The sequence below is a fragment of the Dendrobium catenatum genome, unplaced genomic scaffold, assembly GCF_001605985.2.
Source record: "Dendrobium catenatum unplaced genomic scaffold, ASM160598v2 fragScaff_scaffold_1220, whole genome shotgun sequence".
In the NCBI taxonomy this organism is placed as follows: domain Eukaryota; kingdom Viridiplantae; phylum Streptophyta; class Magnoliopsida; order Asparagales; family Orchidaceae; genus Dendrobium; species Dendrobium catenatum.
Genome location: NW_021319682.1, coordinates 12614599 through 12633346, shown reverse-complemented (window position 1 = coordinate 12633346; position 18748 = coordinate 12614599). Strand labels below are relative to the sequence as shown.

At 39.3% G+C, this 18748-nt stretch overlaps 1 protein-coding gene across 3 annotated transcripts in view; it reads right to left on the bottom strand.

Annotated features, from left to right (window-relative positions):
- Positions 1 to 1692: 1692 nt before the first annotated feature.
- The window catches only part of LOC110110106 (ornithine aminotransferase, mitochondrial), a 29164-nt gene continuing 12108 nt past the window's right edge, over positions 1693 to 18748 (bottom strand). For all 3 annotated transcript variants that reach the window (XM_020841422.2, XM_020841431.2, XM_028699099.1), the window contains 5 exons: positions 16966 to 17118; positions 16513 to 16610; positions 16155 to 16235; positions 12487 to 12720; positions 1693 to 2130 (listed from right to left, as the gene is read on the bottom strand). In XM_020841422.2, coding sequence (XP_020697081.1) covers positions 1992 to 2130; positions 12487 to 12720; positions 16155 to 16235; positions 16513 to 16610; positions 16966 to 17118 — 705 coding nt within the window. In that variant the 3' untranslated portion in view covers positions 1693 to 1991. The remainder of the gene's footprint in view (positions 2131 to 12486; positions 12721 to 16154; positions 16236 to 16512; positions 16611 to 16965; positions 17119 to 18748) is intronic.

Here is an 18748-nt window from a genome sequence, read left to right as displayed (position 1 = left end):
CAAAATGGCATATGAGGGTAAGATTAACTGAAAAATAATTATTATTTATAAAATTATAATTTTAAGGGTGGGAAGGGATAGTAAAAACTCAACAATAGGGTTATATCCTAATAGGAATTTGGCGATGATGATTATCGGTTGTAATAGCCATAAAATATAAGAGAGTTCAGAATCTAATGTGCTCTATCTTACGATCCGCATTGATTCTCTTTGTTATGAAACATTTGCTTAGCATTAAGTGCCTTAATGATGTCAGAATTAAGTAATTTTGGGCTCATTGAATTCGTCTTGTTGAGCCGGTCAATTTGACCATAAGCATGTTATAATTCAAAGCTGTTTGGTCCATCAATTTATATTCAGAAGCTTACAAATATATTTCAAATGTTTAATTCAAGCTCGTTTGGAGTCAGATCAAATCATTTCTAGCATTGATATGCTCATTATAATGAGACTTTCGGTTCAACTATAAATTTGCTAAAATCAAAATTTGAACAATCCTTAATTTAATTCAAATATTATCTTGAGATTATCAAATAAATATTCTTAAAGTATCAACTTTATACATTTTTACTCCAAATCAAGCAACATATTAAAAAAATCACATAGAGGCCCATTTATTGAGTGCATTACAAGAATCCACTTAAGAAACCATGCATGAAATTTTTGAAGTGTAGGCCACATGGGATATATTGCTCAGCAGTCACATACACACAAAAAAACAAAAAAGCCTAAATCTAATGAAAACAATCTACCACCATTACTCTGATTAAGGCTTCGTTTGGGATTACTTTCTTACTGCTTCTTAAAATAATTTTTTAGTACAATAAATAAAAATTTATACTAAAAAGCTACTTTAAGAATCAATAAAAAAACCGTCCCAAACGAAGCCTAAGTGAAGGTGGAAGAAAAAGAGGCTACCAAAATAATTTATATAATTAGAATTTAAAGTAGTTCAAATATTTATCAATGATTTATAATTGTTTTAAATCTTAATCACTCTAAACTTTTATTAAATGATAAAATTGTACAATAATAAATTACTCTATTCTTTTAAATGGATATGAATCCCTCTCTCTAAATCTCATATGTAAAATTCACCATACATTCATTATTCTGCAATTATTATCCTACAATCATTATTCATTATTAAATAGTCATTTATGATGATCTACTGCCCAAATAAAATTTTAAAATAACTCAATAATTTTATTTTTGATCATTTTCTTACACATACTTACCATCCATCTAACTTGGGATCCGCATAATTTTTTTTATAAAAATGATTATAAAACTATTATAGAAAATTTACTTTTTAAAAAAATATTATAGAAAACAGCTTCTTAATACACATTTTTTTAAAAATAATAAAAAAATAATGATCAAACACATTATAATTGTGAACTGAAAAACAAAACACAACAATAAGAAAATTATCCCAAATAAAATCTTAAGCTTCGTTCGGGACGGTTTTCTTAATGCATCTTAAAACAACAATAAGAAAATTTTATTTGTTGTACTAAAAAGCTGCTTTAAGAAATAGCAAGAAAGCCATCCCAAACGAAGCCTTAGGCTTCATTTGTGACAGCTTTCTTACTGTTTTTTAAAGCACCTTTTTAGCATTCCCAAACGTAGCCTTAATGAAAAATCTAAGACTTGCAATGCCCCCTCCTCACTACATTACACAACTTCATATATTTATGGTTAAATTCAACACCCTGAAATGATTCTGATTGTTGTGTGCACAATTATGATAATCTTTCAACTCAAGAACACGACAGACTTCTATAAAATGCCAATGCTACAATCTGAACATATAAGAAAGCTTTAATGACTGTTTTCCATGCGCTACAAATGCTAGTTCTCAATAACCTTTGGTGAGCTCCATAGAGAAAGAATCTACATTCTACAAAGGAACTGCCTGAGACTTTGTTTTGTACTAAATAATTTGACTGCTCATCATTTTCATAAACTCCGTGTTCGTTGCAGGAAACTTACCTCACACGCCTGCATCTGTCACAAGCTTGCTTAGGAGTTGGTGCATCGCCATTCAGCTTTTGCTTCCGCATCTTCGGCAGATCAATCTCCAGGACATCTTTCAAAGCCTTTGATGCTTCACTAAGCTGTTCATGACTAAAAATGAGAGAAAATTTGGAATTAGAAATATGAAACGTGAATGCTATATTTGTTTAGTAAGATCCATTGAATGCTAAATAGTTTGTCGTATGAAGAATGGTGATACAAATATAATTTTCGCTCACCTAAATAAATTTTATTAAGCGCTGCCCTTAATAATAGGGGTGTCAATATTTGACACGACATGAAAATCCGACTCAAATCCGACACAGAAATTTTGAGTTCGGGTTGACCCAAACCCGAACCGGGCTGGGTTAAGGTTTTCAACCCGTTTCAAAAATCAGGTCGGGTCCAGGTTGACCTGGAAACCTGAGAATGACCCGGATTGACCCGCTGACCGCGTGACTAAGTTGTCCATGTGACTGCAGCTGCCCGAGGCCAATCACACGTCAAGATTCGCGCGTCACGTCTGCGTCAGTCTGCCTGTCGCGCTGCGCTGCTGACCCGCATGCCCCCCGCATCGCGTCCCGAGATATGAAGCTACCAGCCACTGCTCTCGCTCCACCGTTGTCGTGTCCGTAGTCGGGTGGGTTGACCCGAACCCGAAGAGAGTCGGATTCAGATCCGAAAAACCGACACATTTGCAAAAACTAGTCGGGTTCGGATTGACTCAAATAGTGTTGGATCAATTTCGAGTTCAATCCAAATACGACCCATGATCCAGCATTGATACGCCTACTTAATAAAAACAAAAACCACCTCCTTAGATGGTGAGACTTTGATATATCTTGAATAATATTCCTCTTTTATATTTATTTATTTTTAGTTCTATTAAATATTTGAGCAGCTTGAAATATTCGGCCACAAATGATTGATTTTCTTGTTTGAGCGATCTGTCATTTCACACAGTCGTCAGATCTCAGATCCGTTGTGTTGTCACCTCCATCGAAAATGGCGACATCCCAACTGTAAAAGCAACGTCGCAGATCTTGAGATCTTCTGTCTGCCGTGGTCACAAAACGCACTGACCTTTCCAGACTCTTGTTTTTGGGTGGGGAGCGAAATTCACTTTTCCCAATTCTTAAGAAAGGTGCGCCGATTTCATCAAATCGATCCTGCGGCGATCAAGGTGGGCTTCACGTGGCGCGATACTACTTGTTTGCACATACAGAACTACGTCCGCACTCGGCACCCAATAAAAGTTCCTTGTTTTTGGGTGGGGGGCGAAATTCACTTTTCCCAATTCTTAAGAAAGGTGCGCCGATTTCATCAAATCGATCCTGCGGCAAGCCGCCTCAAGAATTCTTATCGAGGAAACCAGCCCATCGTCGCCAATCTCGTCCTGCCCGGATTTGGCGTGTGCCCAAAGCCAGAGCTCGTAAGCATTGGCCGCATGCCCTGTCGTCTATGCCAGATCCTACAGATTTTGATGTACCTTTCACCTGAGAAATATGCGAGATGCGGCAAATCTTCAAACCTCAACGACCTTCCAGAACATCTTCTGGATGCATCTTGGTCCAACATTACCGATTACCACCTCATGCTACTATTCTTCTCCTTTTGCAGTATGCAATCACTCAACAAACGTCATTTTCGCAATCAAACCTTAGGGCCTGATCCCTAGCCAAGCCGAACGCGAATTGCTCCAGCTATCTTCCAAGAAAAATCCTTCGAACCCCTAGCCACGACACCATCGCTCGCAGCTTTTCCAATTTCCTGCAATTTCTTTAAGGATTTCATAAGTGGATATCAAGAAATCCCTATCTACCGGGTGTGTCCCGTCCAAATTTTCGCGCTCAAGAAACGCAATCATCGTCCAAGATCCGACGAACTGGACAACTCAGCCACCGCCCTGATCCGGCGAGTATCCCATCGCCGACGCTAGTTCCCGCAAATCCTGCCACCACTCGCAACTATCTGCACACATATAGATCGACTGGCCACCTACCGACCTACGGCTTGTGCTGAGCTCGACCCAACACTCTCCAGCTATCAGAACAATTATTACGTCCTCCGACCGGACTTAGAGGAACGTCCGGTCGGAGGCAAATTCCCGCCAAAAAACGAGTTGTATCGAGCAATACCAAACAATAACAAAAAATATCATCATTTGAAGACCCAATACCGAGTTATACCGGGCTTTACCGAGCAAATACCGAGTTATACCAAAGTTGTACCGAGTTTTTCCCAGAAAAACTCGGTACAACTCGGTATTTCTCGGTACAGCTCGGTATAACTCGGTATTGGTCTTCATAGAACGGTATTCTTCATTATTATCAAATAATAACTAGTTGTACCGAACAAATACCTAATTTTTGGATGGGAAATTGCCTCCGACCGGACGTTCCTCTGTGCACCGAACGTAATAAAAGTTCCCAGCTATCACTCTTGCACTATTGCATCGTCAAGAAATAACCTCTTCCAATTCTATGATTCCACCGAAACGAGCTTCTTTGATTTCGATCGATCCCAACGATACTTCCTCTTTAATTCAGCTGCTCCACATATAAACTCCATGAACGATTCAAGAATCATTACCATATGGGTACAGTCCTTAAACCGTAAAAATGGCTTGCCATAGAGTTTATTGAGCAGTCGAATGCAAAATTAGTCATGGCAAGACGATAGGTGCACCATATTGATCTATTGATCTTGGAGATCAATTTGTACTAAGGTTTCGTTTGAGACGGCTTTCTTAATGCTTCTTAAATCAACCTTTTAGTATAAATTTTTTAATTTTGTACTAGAAAACTGCTTTAAAAAGTACAAGGCTTTGTTTAGGACGGCTTTCTTCTGCTTCTTATGTGGATCACAATAATGTAAAGCCGTTCGCTAAAGAAACCGTAGAAGATGCGAATAACCAATTTATAGTGGTATTACAACAACCAGCACACAAGACTGATCCACACGAGCTATGATCATCATATTCATGGCCACCAACAGAAGAAATTGAAGAATTATCGAGCTTCCATTGGTCCACATTTGCTTTTGTGACTTCAAGGTTCGCCTAATGCACAATGATCCGCTCGAGCAATTGTGGTTGAATAATCGGCCATCCCTCCTTCGGAATGACTCGAATCCAAATTTGAGGATAAGATCATTGTGAGAGGGGAAGTAATAATGTGAATCCAGATTGTTGTTGAACTTGTGATTAATAGAGGATTAATTAGCAAGAGTGTTTAGGTTAATATCCTAAAAGCCTATAAATATCCCAATTAGGAAGGAGGGGTAAAAATAGATGAATAATGTTCCCCCTTCTATATTTGTTCGTTTTTTTTTGTTCTTTCTTTGAGAGTTTGAGCAGCTCAAAATGCCACTGATACTCATTGGGTCCTATAAGATTTCCTTGCATAAAAACTCAACTTCAAGGCAAAAATGATAGAAAAAAAAATCTATCAGCTCAATACCAAAAACAAATGAAATCAAAAAGAATGAGAAGAAAAAACAATGGTCTTCTGATCTAACTTAGAACCCTTCTCTTCCAGATCTAACATAGAAAAAACATCATAGAAAGCAATGGCATAGATAATTCCATCATTTTGTTGTAAGTAATTAAGAAACTAATATTGATTTTAATCCTTAACAAATATAATAATTTCATTTTTACACTAAAAACAAGTGAAATCATTATTTCCTTTAGCATGTTTTCATGTAATGACAACCAAATAAGCCCTAAGAGCAGTGGAGACTACAATATATTAAGGGCTTATTTGGTTGTTTAGCAGATAGAAAGCATTGATGCAGCAACCACCTGCACAGGAGAAAAACCACAAGAAGCAGAAAAGAAAAGCAAAACAGAGGAGATTGTCTAAGGAGTTTCTATCTTCTTCTCTACCCATTTCGTAAAACAGAAAAGCATATATGAGGATGCAGTGGCTATCCTTCATACTACAACTGGAGTAGCAAAAACTAAGGAAGGAAAAAGTGTCTATAAGCATAAATAGAAAAACAGTTAGCTACAGGTAGTAGTGGAGATAAAACCAAATATTATGTATAAGTCACCCGCATAGGTAGACCGCATCAGGTCTCCCCTGCTTCAGAAAAACTCATCTCCGATGAGAGGGCAGTGGACGATTCTTCATCCGGAGGGTGATAGGGATATATATATGTGACGTTGAATGTGGCCGAGGTAGTGATATCCTTAGGGAGATCAATGATATATGCATTGTCATTGATCTTTCGCAGTACGGGATAAGGACCAAATTTTTTTGGGTTAAGCTTGGGACAAGGCCCGGTGGGAAAACGGTCCTTACGGAATCTGAGCATAACCAGTTCACCTGGTTTAAAATCTACTTGTCTGCGATGCTTGTCCCGTTCTGCTTTGTATTTAGTGTTGCTTTCTAGTAGCTTGTCTTGAACCTCTTTTAGCACATTGGAGAATTGTTCAGCACTCTGAGTTGCAACATAACTCTTGCACTTGGGTAGGACGGCCAAGTCGACAATATGGTTTGGCATTTTGGTGTACACAATGCTGAACGGGCAAAGTCCCGTTGATTGATTAGGCATAGAATTAAAGGCGAATTCTGCTTGTCCGAGGAATTCCTCCCACTATTTTGGGTGATCCCGTACAAGGCATCTCAGCATGCTCCCAAGTGTTCTATTGATTACTCGGTCTGGCCGTCTGTTTGAGGATGATAGGCGGAGCTCAACTTCAAATCCGTTTGGAACCTCTTCCATAACTCCCGCCAAAAATGACTTACAAACTTGACATCCTGATCTGAGGTAAGACTGCGGGGAATCCCGTGCAAACGAACAATCTCCTTAAAGAAAAGCTTGGCGAAGTGAAGGGCATCGAAAGTCTTCTTACAAGCAACAAAGTGGGCCATCTTCGAGAACCTGTCGACGACAACCATAATGGAGTCGGATCCCCGTTTAGTCCGTGGCAACCCGAGAACAAAGTCAAGGCTCAAATCTTCCCAAATGGAGTCAGGGACCGGTAAAGGCATATACAGGCCGGTATTCTGAGCATTGCCTTTGTACTGCTGGCAAACCGAAAAGAGAGCCACGAATTTGGAAACATCACGCCTCAGGTGCGGCCAAAAAACTGGCATTGCAATTGTTGGATGATGCGGTCTCTACCCACATGGGCTGCCAAACCACCGCAATGAATGTCTTTAATCAATTGTTGTCGCCAGGAGGAGGCGGGCACACACAGAGAGTTTCCTTTAAAAAGAAAACCATGCCTCAAGGAGTAGTCACCTGTAGGTGTCCCACGTTGGCAGTCGTGTCACGACCCGACCCGAGACGGATCCCGCCCCGCACCGGGCCGCGACCAGCTTAACGAACTAACCAGGATCTGGCTTTGGAATTTTCTTACTGAACTGAATCTTCCAAATATTATACAAAACAGACCAGAGCTACTAAAAATATCAAATGCAGCGGAACAAATCATCTATATTTTTCTTTCTTTTCCTCAAAACAATCATCTACAAATACAGTACATGGCTGACAGAAAAATAAAGCAGAAAGAGCCATGACTGTACAAAAATCAAAAAGTACAAAAGATTCAACATTTTGTCCAGACGAACCATACAGATAGAACAGTTTTCCTTGAACAACCTGTACCGATCGTCCCGGACGATCCAAATTCGTCCCGGACGAACCTGGAGCAAAACTGATATTACAAGTCGTTCCAAGGAGCCACAAAATCTGGATCGCCATCATACAGGAGCTTCATCTCCTGCAATCCCGTCACTTCTGTCTGTAGTTGCGTGATGAGGGCGGCACGACGACTGAGGGCGTCTGCGACACGGTTCATTTTTCCAGATTTATGGCGAACTACAAAATTGAACCGTTGTAGATAAACTATCCACCGAGCATGCATCTTGCTAACGGTCTTTTGACTGTTCAGGTACTGAAGGGATTAATGATCACTACACAACACGAAGCCCTGGTGAAGAAGGTAATGCTCCCATTGCTTCAAGGCCCTTACAACGGCATAAAGTTCCTGTTCATATACCGTCCATTTCTGCCGAGGAGAGCTAAGTTTTTCGCTGAAATACTCTATGGGTCGATCCTCTTGATACAATACCGCTCCAATGCCTACCGCGGATGCATCAGTGTCAACTTGAAACGGCTTATCAAAATTCGGTGGAGCTAAAATTGGAGCGTTGCAAAGAGCGGTTTTAATGGCTTCGAAACTATCTTGTTGGCTAGCGTTCCATGAGAAGCTAGTCCCCTTCAGCACTTCGGTTATGGGAGCCATGATACTGCTGAATCCACGAATAAATCTTCGATAGAAGTTCGCCAACCCATGGAAGCTCCGTATGTCTGTCATAGAGCGGGGAGTCGGCCAGTCCCTGATGGCCAAAACTTTTCTGGAGTCCGCTTGAACTCCCTCTCGGGAAATCACAAAACCCAGGAATTGAATAGAAGAACTAGCAAACTCGCACTTGGACATATTCACATACAATTTGTGATTGCGCAGAACTTGTAAAAGCTGCGCGAGGTGCTGTACATGCTCATCAAACGAAGTGCTATAAACTAAAATATCATCAAAATACGAGATGCAGAATTTCCCCGAAAAGGGTTTAAGCACTTCGGTCATTAGCCGCATGAAAGTGGAGGGAGCGTTGCACAACCCGAAGGGCATCACCCGCCATTCGTAGAGTCCCTCACAAGTCTTGAATGCCGTCTTCCATTCTTCACCGGGTCGAATGCAAACCTGGTGGTATCCGCTGCGGAGGTCCAATTTTGAGAAGATAGCCGCACCGTGTAGTTTATCCAGTAGGTCCGAGATCCTGGGGACTAGGAACCTGTATTTGATGGTGATTTTGTTGATGGCCCGACTGTCTATGCACATTCTCCACTGGCCATCTTTTTTTGGAACAAGGAGGGCCGGCACGGCACATGGGCTTAAGCTGTGCTGGATCAATTGACGCCGGAGAAGATCTTCCACGATGCCCTGCAGGATCATGTTTTCTTTGGGGCTCATTCGATAGTGGGGTAGGTTGGGTAATGTAGCTCCCGGAATGAGATCTATCTGATGTTGAATATCCCGGAGCGGTGGGAGTTGGGACGGTAATTCAGTCGGAGTAACATCCGCAAATTCTGTCAACAAAGATTGAATGGCCTCTGGGACCTGTGGTTTACCCCCTTGGGTATTGCCGTCCCATGCTACCAGAGCTAATAAAGAAACTCCTTCCCCTGCTGACTGTAATAGAATTTGTCCAGATACGAGATAAGCAGTAGCTTGGCCCTTCTCATTTTTTCCAATTGCATCCTGCGAATGCGGCAACAGGCGTAATTTCTTTCCCTTCCAGTCAAAGGAGTATATGTTGACGCGACAGTCATATGTAGCACTGGCATCGAATTGCCAGGGTCTGCCCAAAATGATGTGACAGACGTCCATTTCAAGGACATCACAGTTAATCTCACAAACATAATGCCTTCCTATGGAGAAGGTTACATAGCATATTTCGGCAACAGTGATATCAATTCCTCTCTTAACCCAGCTAATCTTATATGGCTGTGATTTTTTTTGTAGTTTTTAACTGTAGGGCTTGCACCACAGATCTTGAAATCACGTTCTCCGTACACCCACTATCAATCACTAATTCGCAAACTTTCCCGTTGATGGTGCATCGAGTCCGAAATAACGCATTGCGTTGGGACTGTGTAGGCTGTCTTAGAGCCAGTAAAAGTTTTTCCAGGACACAAATAACAGGATCGCCCTCATCTCCCCGGAGGTCTTCAGCATCCTCCTCATCACCTGGATGGCCTTCGTTGCCGCCGCCTTCCTCTGGATGATCTCCGTCAAGCATCCGAAGCTGTTGTCGATTTGGGCACTCGTTGGATTTGTGCCCAGGTTGGAAACACCTGAAGCATTTCAACGTCGACGGTCTGTTGTATGGATTCTCCTTTAAAGGAACTTTGGCTCTAGCTGGGAGTCTAGCATCCGATGGAGGGTTATTATTGATAGGTGCAGTTGATGAACCTGATCTGGCCGGTGGAATGGCAGGTTTGACCGATTCTGAATTCGCCTCAGGAACAGATTGTCGCCGGTTGGAGTAATTGCGAGAGTGTCGCTGCATCTGAGATTCGGCCTTCAATGCAAAATTGACGGCCTGCGACAGAGACCAAACAAAATTCAGTTCTAACTTGTCCTGAATTTGATCTTTTAGCCCTCCAATATATCTGGCCACTGAATTTGATCTTTTAGCCCTCCAATATATCTGGCCACTAATTGGTTGTCTGTCTCCTGCAGATTGTTGCGAGCACTGAGGCGGAAAAATTCTTCTGTGTACTCGTTCACCGTCCGCGGTCCTTGAACACAATGTTGGTATTTGAGATATAGCATATGTTCATAGTCGGTGGGCAAGAAGTGTCCTCGCATTAATTGTTTCATCCGGAACCAACTGCGAACTGGGCCGCGCCCCCTCGTGCCTCCGGCTTTGCAACAGCTGTTGCCACCACGCACCTGCTCCGCCCTTCAACCAACACGCCACTTACTTTACTTGCTTCTCTGGATGAATTTTCATATACTCAAAGAAGGTTTCTACTGCTCTTTCCCAATCAAGATATTCCTCGATATGAAGACGACCGTCGAAAAAGGGAATATCCATCTTCACCTTAAAATCTCCCTGGTCTCGTCGTGGGTTTCTTGCAAACCGTCTATGGCCGCCATGATAGCGATAGCGGCGCTCCTCATCGGATTCGGACGCATCCGGCGGGAACTCTGCATTGACTTCTCCTTCCGAATCTGAGAAATCTGCGGCTACAGCTTGCGGACGTCGCCCCAATAAGCCCGGATTCGGAATGTGCGGAGGTGCCTGAACCTGCGCACGGCCGCTTACTATTGGATCTACCATAGTTCTGAGAGTTGCAAACTCCGTCCTCATCTCTACGGAGAGGAGGAGAAACACGGTTCTCAGTTCTTCCAAATGTTGTGTGATGCTAGCCTGAGCAGCCCACACCGCGTCCAAGCTCCGTTCATCGTCGGCCGCCTTGCTGGAACTTCCGTCAGCCATCTCCCAGGTTGGCTCTGATACCATTGTGATGTAGCAACCACCTGCACAGGAGAAAAACCACAAGAAGCAGAAAAGAAAAGGAAAACATAGGAGATTGTCTAAGGAGTTTCTATCTTCTTCTCTACCCATTTCGTAAAACAGAAAAGCATATATGAGGATGCAGTGTCTATCCTTCATACTACAACTGGAGTAGCAAAAACTAAGGAAGGAAAAAGTGTCTATAAGCAGAAATAGAAAAACAGTTAGCTAAAGGTAGTAGTGGAGATAAAACCAAATATTCTGTATAAGTCACCCGCATATGTAGACCGCATCAAGCATGCTACCAGAAAGAAAAAAAAAAATTGGTCCTAAAATAAAATTAATTTTATTTTGTTTCGCATAGGAATTACCACACAATTGCATGATAACAAGACATGGAAAATCCACCAAAAAACACTATAATTTAGCTATACAGGAAAATCCTAAAATTTTTAACATAATCATATATGGCTAATTTAATCTCAAAATATCACATTGCTCTAATTTATTCTTTTGACTATACAAAATTGATCCAAAATAGTCCCTAATGGTGTAATTGTGACATAAAATTGATTTAAATTTAGGCTTTGATTAATACAATTCTCTTACTGCTTTACTTTTCAAATTGTAACTATAATTTCTATTTGGTTATTGTTTTTTCACTGTATTTAAAACATTTCTAAACTAGAAAGCTGTATTTTACAGCAGCTTTTTTAAAAGTTAATTTCCTCATAACTGTTTTATAATCACTTTTACAAAAATTACAGTCATCCTAATCGAACCCTTAGTATGTAGACTATACAAAATTGATCCTAATTTAATTTCAAAGGACTAATTTTGGATCAATTTTATATGGTGAGCGATTAAATTGGAGCAACCTCATACTATGGGATTAAATTGATCATATACAAATAGTCTGGACCATTTTAAAGTTAACCCCCAACAACAACAAACCTTTATCCCACCACTATATGAAGTCGGCTACATAAATATTTTTTCTGCATTGTGTCATATTTAAAGTTAAACCCCAATACAGAAAAATCCCAAAACAAAATGACTTTATTTTTAACAAGAAAAACGCATAATTTCCATCATTTTTTCTGCACAAAAGAATGGCACAACAAAAGAAACGCAATAAATTCATATATTCTTCAATAGTAACCACGTTTTCACTTATAATACCCAAAACCAACTTGGATTTTAGCGTCCTACTGAAAAAAATTAATTCAGTTAATCAAACAAACCTTAAAATTTAGACTAGCAGGATATCATACGTTGAAAGTTAAGGCTTCGTTGGGAGAGCTTTTTTACTGCTTATTAAAGCAACTTCAACTATTTTAAGAAGCTGTAAGAAAGCTGTCCCAAACGAAGCCTGAAACTATTAAATGAAAATAAATCATAAGTTCAACGATCAGTGTATGCTCACCTTATACAGAGTGGAGGAGCGAGACGAATTATTGTGTCATGCGTAGGCTTGGCAAGGATGCCTCTTTCCTTCAGTTTAAGGCATAAGTCATAAGCAGATACTGGAGAAAGGGCTTCGCTCGTAAGGTCTACTGCATTGAGTAGGCCTCTCCCTCGAACTTCATTTATAATTTGGGGAAATTGCTGCTGAACCTTCACTAACTGACTCCTAAATTCGTAACCCAGAGCAGCAGCCCTGAAAAGAGAGAAAAAATTGTTATTTAGCTACAGTTAATAAAAGTTAAATAGGAATGAATCCAAAGTTCTTTCTTACAACAACATCAAGCCTTTGTCCCACTACGTGGAATCGGCTACATGAATCCTTTTTCTCCATTGTGTACTGTTAAAAGTCAAATTCTCGTTTAATTCTAATAAAGAAAGATCATTTCTAATATTTTATAACCAAGTCTTTTTAGGTCTACCTCTATCTTTCTTAATATAAGTCAAATCTAATACCTCTATTTTCTTAATCGGTTCATCGGGAGACCGCCATTTTATGTGACCAAACCATCTAAGGCGACTCTTTCTAATCTTATCTTCCACTGGAGCTACTCCAACCTTTTCACTTATATGCTCATTTCGTATCCTATCTCTAAAGCCACTCATCCACCTAAGCATCCTCATCTCTGCAACACTTAACTTAGTATTATGCCTCTCTTTTAATGCCCAACATTCAACACCATAAAGCATTGGAGGTCTCACCACCATCTTAAATCCAAAGTTCTTTCTTATTGATTAGAAAATGGGGAAAAAAAAAAGAAAATAAAGGTTGGTAGTAGACAGACTACAGAAATGTTATGGGGACATTAGTCAATCTAAAGTTATAATTTTGCGAAGTTCTGAAGAAGATTCTGCTAGCAGTGCAATACAGGTCTTGCCTTTGTTGCTAAAAAGGAAAAGATAATCATAAAAGATCAGAATGACCTCAGATATTTTACAAAGGAATCAAAACTAATCGAAAAGTTATTGGCGGTAGATATAATGCAAAAAGAAAAGAGCAAAACGAAGTGGCTAGTACAGAAGATTTTTTTTTAATATCTTTAACTTCTCCTTTCATAGCAGCACCTGAAAAGCTGTTCATGTTTGTTTAACTAAACGTATTAACAAATCAATTTAAATCCCAATTATTTCGCATTTGCCTCTTAGGGTTGAGAGATGAATGAAGCAAGATACACAATAAGCTCGTTCTCTACCTAATTATGTAAGACTCCAAAAGTAATTCAATTCCTTCTCTACCTAACGCCCTTGCATTCACTCGTTCCATTGGAGATCAGGTTCTACCAGTCCTCATTATATGAAGTAAGACTCCATAAGTGATTCAATTCCTTCTCTCTTGAGACTGGGGCTATCATGACAACAAAATAGGACTAATGATAGCTGATACTGATTTTATGCAACTGGGCCGAATAAGAGGCCTAAGTTGAAGTGTTGCCATTGTTGCTTCATAATTTGGCACAGGGAGCTCAAGGAGGAAGCACTGGACCAACCACAAGTGTCCAGTGCAAGAAAGAAGCTAATGCTAGGTAATGAATCATGACAATGAGCAAATTGAAGACATTTAATTAGAATTTGTAATTTATGTGTTTTATAATTACCATGTAAGACTATGTAGTATAATTTTCAATTTTGGGGATATTCTCAAATTTTGAAAATTTGAATTTGAAATTTTTTAAATTCAAAATTTTGAATTTTCAAATATAGAGGGAATGTTATTTCATTCAATAGGGAATTGATTATTTGAATTAAGCTTAATTAAATAATCCATTTCCACCTCATCATGGCCAACCAACCACTCATTTGGAGGGGTAATTATACTTGGACTAATCAACTCCTCCATAGTCACATGTTTAGCCGACCCCCCTTAGTCCCTCACTCTTTGTCCTAATTAATACTTATCTCCTAGAATGACAAAGGGATTGATGATGATTTAGACATAAATTTGAATTTTATTTTGAAAAGGAGGCTTGTTCGCCGACGTCAACATTGAAGGAGTTTGATAATTTCTTCAAATCTTGCTACTTTGATGAATGCTAAAGTTCATAAAATCTCCATAAGTCCTTCAATCTCTTGCAATAGAATTATACACTCCCATATAAATTCCTTAACCCAATCCAACCTAAATTCACACTAAATTCCCATAGGAAGCTCTCGTTCAAAGGATCCTTCACATGACCTAGTCTTTTTCAAACCCCCCATTAAACCTTTGTAAACTCTTGAAATTTTATGAAATGCTCCAAAATGTTAGTACATAATTTCCTCTAAATAATCCAAGAGTTTTCAAGGCATGGTGTTCCCTAATTATACCACAACCAAAAGCTTAAACCCCAATAGCATGCCCTCAGTTTTGGCTTGTCATATGCTTTAGGCCCCCTATTGCATTGATCCTTGCAATCCAACTTCTCCATTTGCACCAAGACATCTACAACATTTCTAGCACTTTTTACAAGCCTCACAAACTCCAATTGAACCACTATTAAAAGTCAAATCCTAGGCCACACCACTTTAATATTTTCTATGGAGTTGAGGTTCCCCTTATCCTGTGTGAAACTAGAAATATTTGAGCAGAATAGACATTTTCATGCCATAATTGCGATTGAGGGGCCCCTTCTTTGAGAAAATAAAATTCTAGAAATGGAGAATGCTTCCAACTTCAAGTAGAATAATATCCATTTTAGTTGAAAGAATATCTAGGAGTGCAGAGCATCAAGCATCGGGCTACAATGCAACAATTTATTATGGGATCAAAAACATACTTATCGAGAGTCAAAAGAGAAATGAATTGGAGAGTTGATATATATCATGCACCCAAATATATTTGCATGATGAATCCTTTGCTTTAACTTCTTTATGTTGGGCAAGGCCATATAAATAAAGGAATAAATTACTACTAAAAATTGACACGCATGAAGAAGATGGCAACTAAAGAGAGCTCCTACGGCAGCGTTACAAAGGATATAAAAGGTAAGAAGGAATAGTAGTTTAAGAAAGAGTCTAATTCAAGCCCTTATATTAGATGCTATGACGAAGAGAGATAGAACAACCACCTCAACCCTTCTGCCAAAGATGTTAAACTTGAATAGTATTATTGATTTTAAGTTACTGTATTCATGTAAACCAAAATCATTAAAACCCTAACAGGTGCGATTTCAAGCTTCAAGTATTAAGAATCGTTTAAAGGGTTTCTAAACAGACCTTATGTGATCTCCGTTCTCAGAATATATATTAGATGCATGAACCTTTCATTATTGTAAAATAATTCATGAAAAAGCAAACAAAATTATAAGAATACGAAGATAAAAAATAAGTAACATAACAAAAAACATAAGATAAACAGAACAAAGTCCAAAGAAACCATACATTCAACTTACGAGAAAGTGGTAGATGAATTAACTTTTGGGAATTTAAAATACTAAATAAAATGTAAGCTGAAAATTATGCTTCGAGTTGACTTATGTGGCTTCTCCCAAATAATTTGAAAAGATCTAGTTAATTAGGTTCTGGTTCAAATTTTAAGTTAATAACTTGCGGCAGACCCCCAAAACAAATTATATGGATAAGTAATTAACTTCTTTTGGTAGATAAAATTACGAGCATATTTAGTAAAGAAATTTAATGAAATAAATCAAGTACCTTTCTATAAGCCCTTCTTCAACAATAACTTCCAATGCAGCGATTGCAACAGCACTTGATAAAGGATTTCCACCAAATGTGCTGCCAATATTTAACCAATATATGTAATACTATCTCAAATATACATAATATATACTATCTCAAATATATATATATATATATATATATCCTGATTAAAACACTTAGTAGAAGAATGTAACTTTCTATAACTTTCATCTTACCGACAATTCGTTTTACAAATATTTACTTTAAAGAAATTCTTTGACAGTATCTCAAATTTACAAATCATTTCAATAACAAATTGTCCGCCAAGGAAGAAGAATAATAAGTTATCAAAAATAAAGAGAAAGAAGCACACCTTCCATGTTCTCCGGGTCTGATGCAAAGCATGACATCCTTGTCAGAAAGAACAGCACTAACAGGTACCACTCCAGCACCCAATGCCTTCCCTAAGATCTATAACAGATAAAAGCAAAACTTAGATCACAAATTATCTAATAGAAATGACACACAAAAGCCACTATCTTTAGTTATGCTTTTTGGTGATGAGCATGTAAATTATACAAGCATGAAAAAGATGGGTTGGTGTATTTAATGAAAAGTAGTTGCATATCCATACATCAACATCCATGACTATTACCATAAAAAAGTAAATCAAATTAGGCTTCGTTTGGGACAGCTTTTTTTGTTGTTTTCTAAAACAACTTTCTAGTACAAAAATTTCTTGAATTAAAAAATTTTATACTAAAAATTCATTTTAGAAAGCCACACGAAAGCTGTCCAAACGAAGCCTTAAATACAAAGAACTCACCACAACATCAGGCCGAATGTTTTCCCAGTCGCAAGCAAGCATTTTTCCGGTGCGGGCAACGCCGGTTTGTATTTCATCAGCAATCATTAAAATGTTGTAACTAGAACAGAGATCCCTCACGGCCTTTAAATATCCATCTGGTGGAAGTATAACCTGGAGATGTATAAGATGAACGAAATGTGAAAAAAATCACCAGTGATAATGCAGAAAGCACTGATTCCAATAATAAGAAAACCACCAGAAAACAGTATTCTGTTGACTATAAAAAGGTAGACAGAAGTTTACAACGGAATTAAAAACAAAGCTTTGGAGAAGGCAGAAATAAAGCAAAGTACATCTATCCATCCTTATTGTTCCCATCATAATCAATGTAGAAAACTAAGATCTCAAAGGCCACATCTAAAGTCAATTGAGCCTATGATGCTGCAACCAAGACCATGATATGTAATTGACCTTATGTTGCAACAATGTAGAACATGAGATGCAGCTGAGGCAGATAAAATGGTAAAAAAAATTAAAAATCTTCATGAGAAAGTAATTGTTGGCGCTTATGGAGGGTTTTGGGTGATGGGAATGTAGTAAGCAGGTAGGAAGGAAGGGTGGATTTAGGAGTTACTATTTATTTTAGTTTGAATGTCCTAAAGAAATGACTTAAGCCTTGCTCTGATTTATTTCTTGATATCACAAGTTGGCTGCTTAATCATAACAATTTTACTAAGGAAAACTTGATATCCATCCAAACTCAACTGCTTGGTTGGCATCCGAAGTTGGCACTTGTTAATAATCTCATTCTCACAAGTAAAATCATTTTCATAATGTTATGAAGGTGGAATGTGATGGACCGGGTGAACCGGTCCCGCCTGGACCCGTGCGGGTCTACAGGTGGAAGAGAGGGGGGGCGGAGAACCGGCTGGACCAAGGGGACCCACCCACTTAAGTGGGGGTATTTTGGGGATGGGAGGATCTTTTGGAAAGGGTATGAAGGGAGCCATTAGGGTTTAGTTTTGGGGGGATTATAAAAAGTGTATTCTCTTTCTAGTTTTTCTTCCTCTAGTCTTTTTCTTGTGCTTTTCTAGGGTTTTCTTGTGGGAGATCTTGTCCTTCTCGAAGTGGACAAACTTATCTTGTTTTCTCTTGGCTTTCTAATGCAAAGGTTCTTACTTTTCATCTCAACCCTCTTGTGATTGTTTCTCATTTGATTTTGGTGGAGAAATTTCTCTTTTTTGGAGGGGAAATTAGGGCAAACCCTAATTTGTGAAACCTAAGGCGTATCAATTTGGTATCAGAGCTCTTGATCCTAAACGACATGGCATCAAAGAAGGTAGAAGTCTTGGAGGGGGAGATGGGCCAATTGAAAGAGGAGGTGGGTGAGAAACTTTCGTCGATGGAGGGAAAATTTTCATCCCTAGAGGAGAGGTTTGGAGGGATGGAAGAAATGATCCGTAAATTGGTAGAAGCCCAAGTTGTTCAATCAAATGCTAAGGAAAAAGGGAAATCACCGGTGCCAAACCCTAACCCTAACCCTAATTTTCCAATTAGGGAAGAGGGAGTGATCCAAAGTGAAGAGGGCATGCAAGGGCAATGGTCAAAGGAAGGGGGTGAAGGGTCTGGAGTGGGCGGCCCTTGGGAGGATGGGGGAGGCCAAGGGGGCCGGCCATACATGGGCTCGGTGGGCACCCACGGCACACGTGAATGGTGGCCGAATTTGGTAGGGGGGTTTCCGGAAGGGAACCGTGCCACGTGGGAGCATGGGGGACCCACGATGCACATGGGAGTAGGCCAA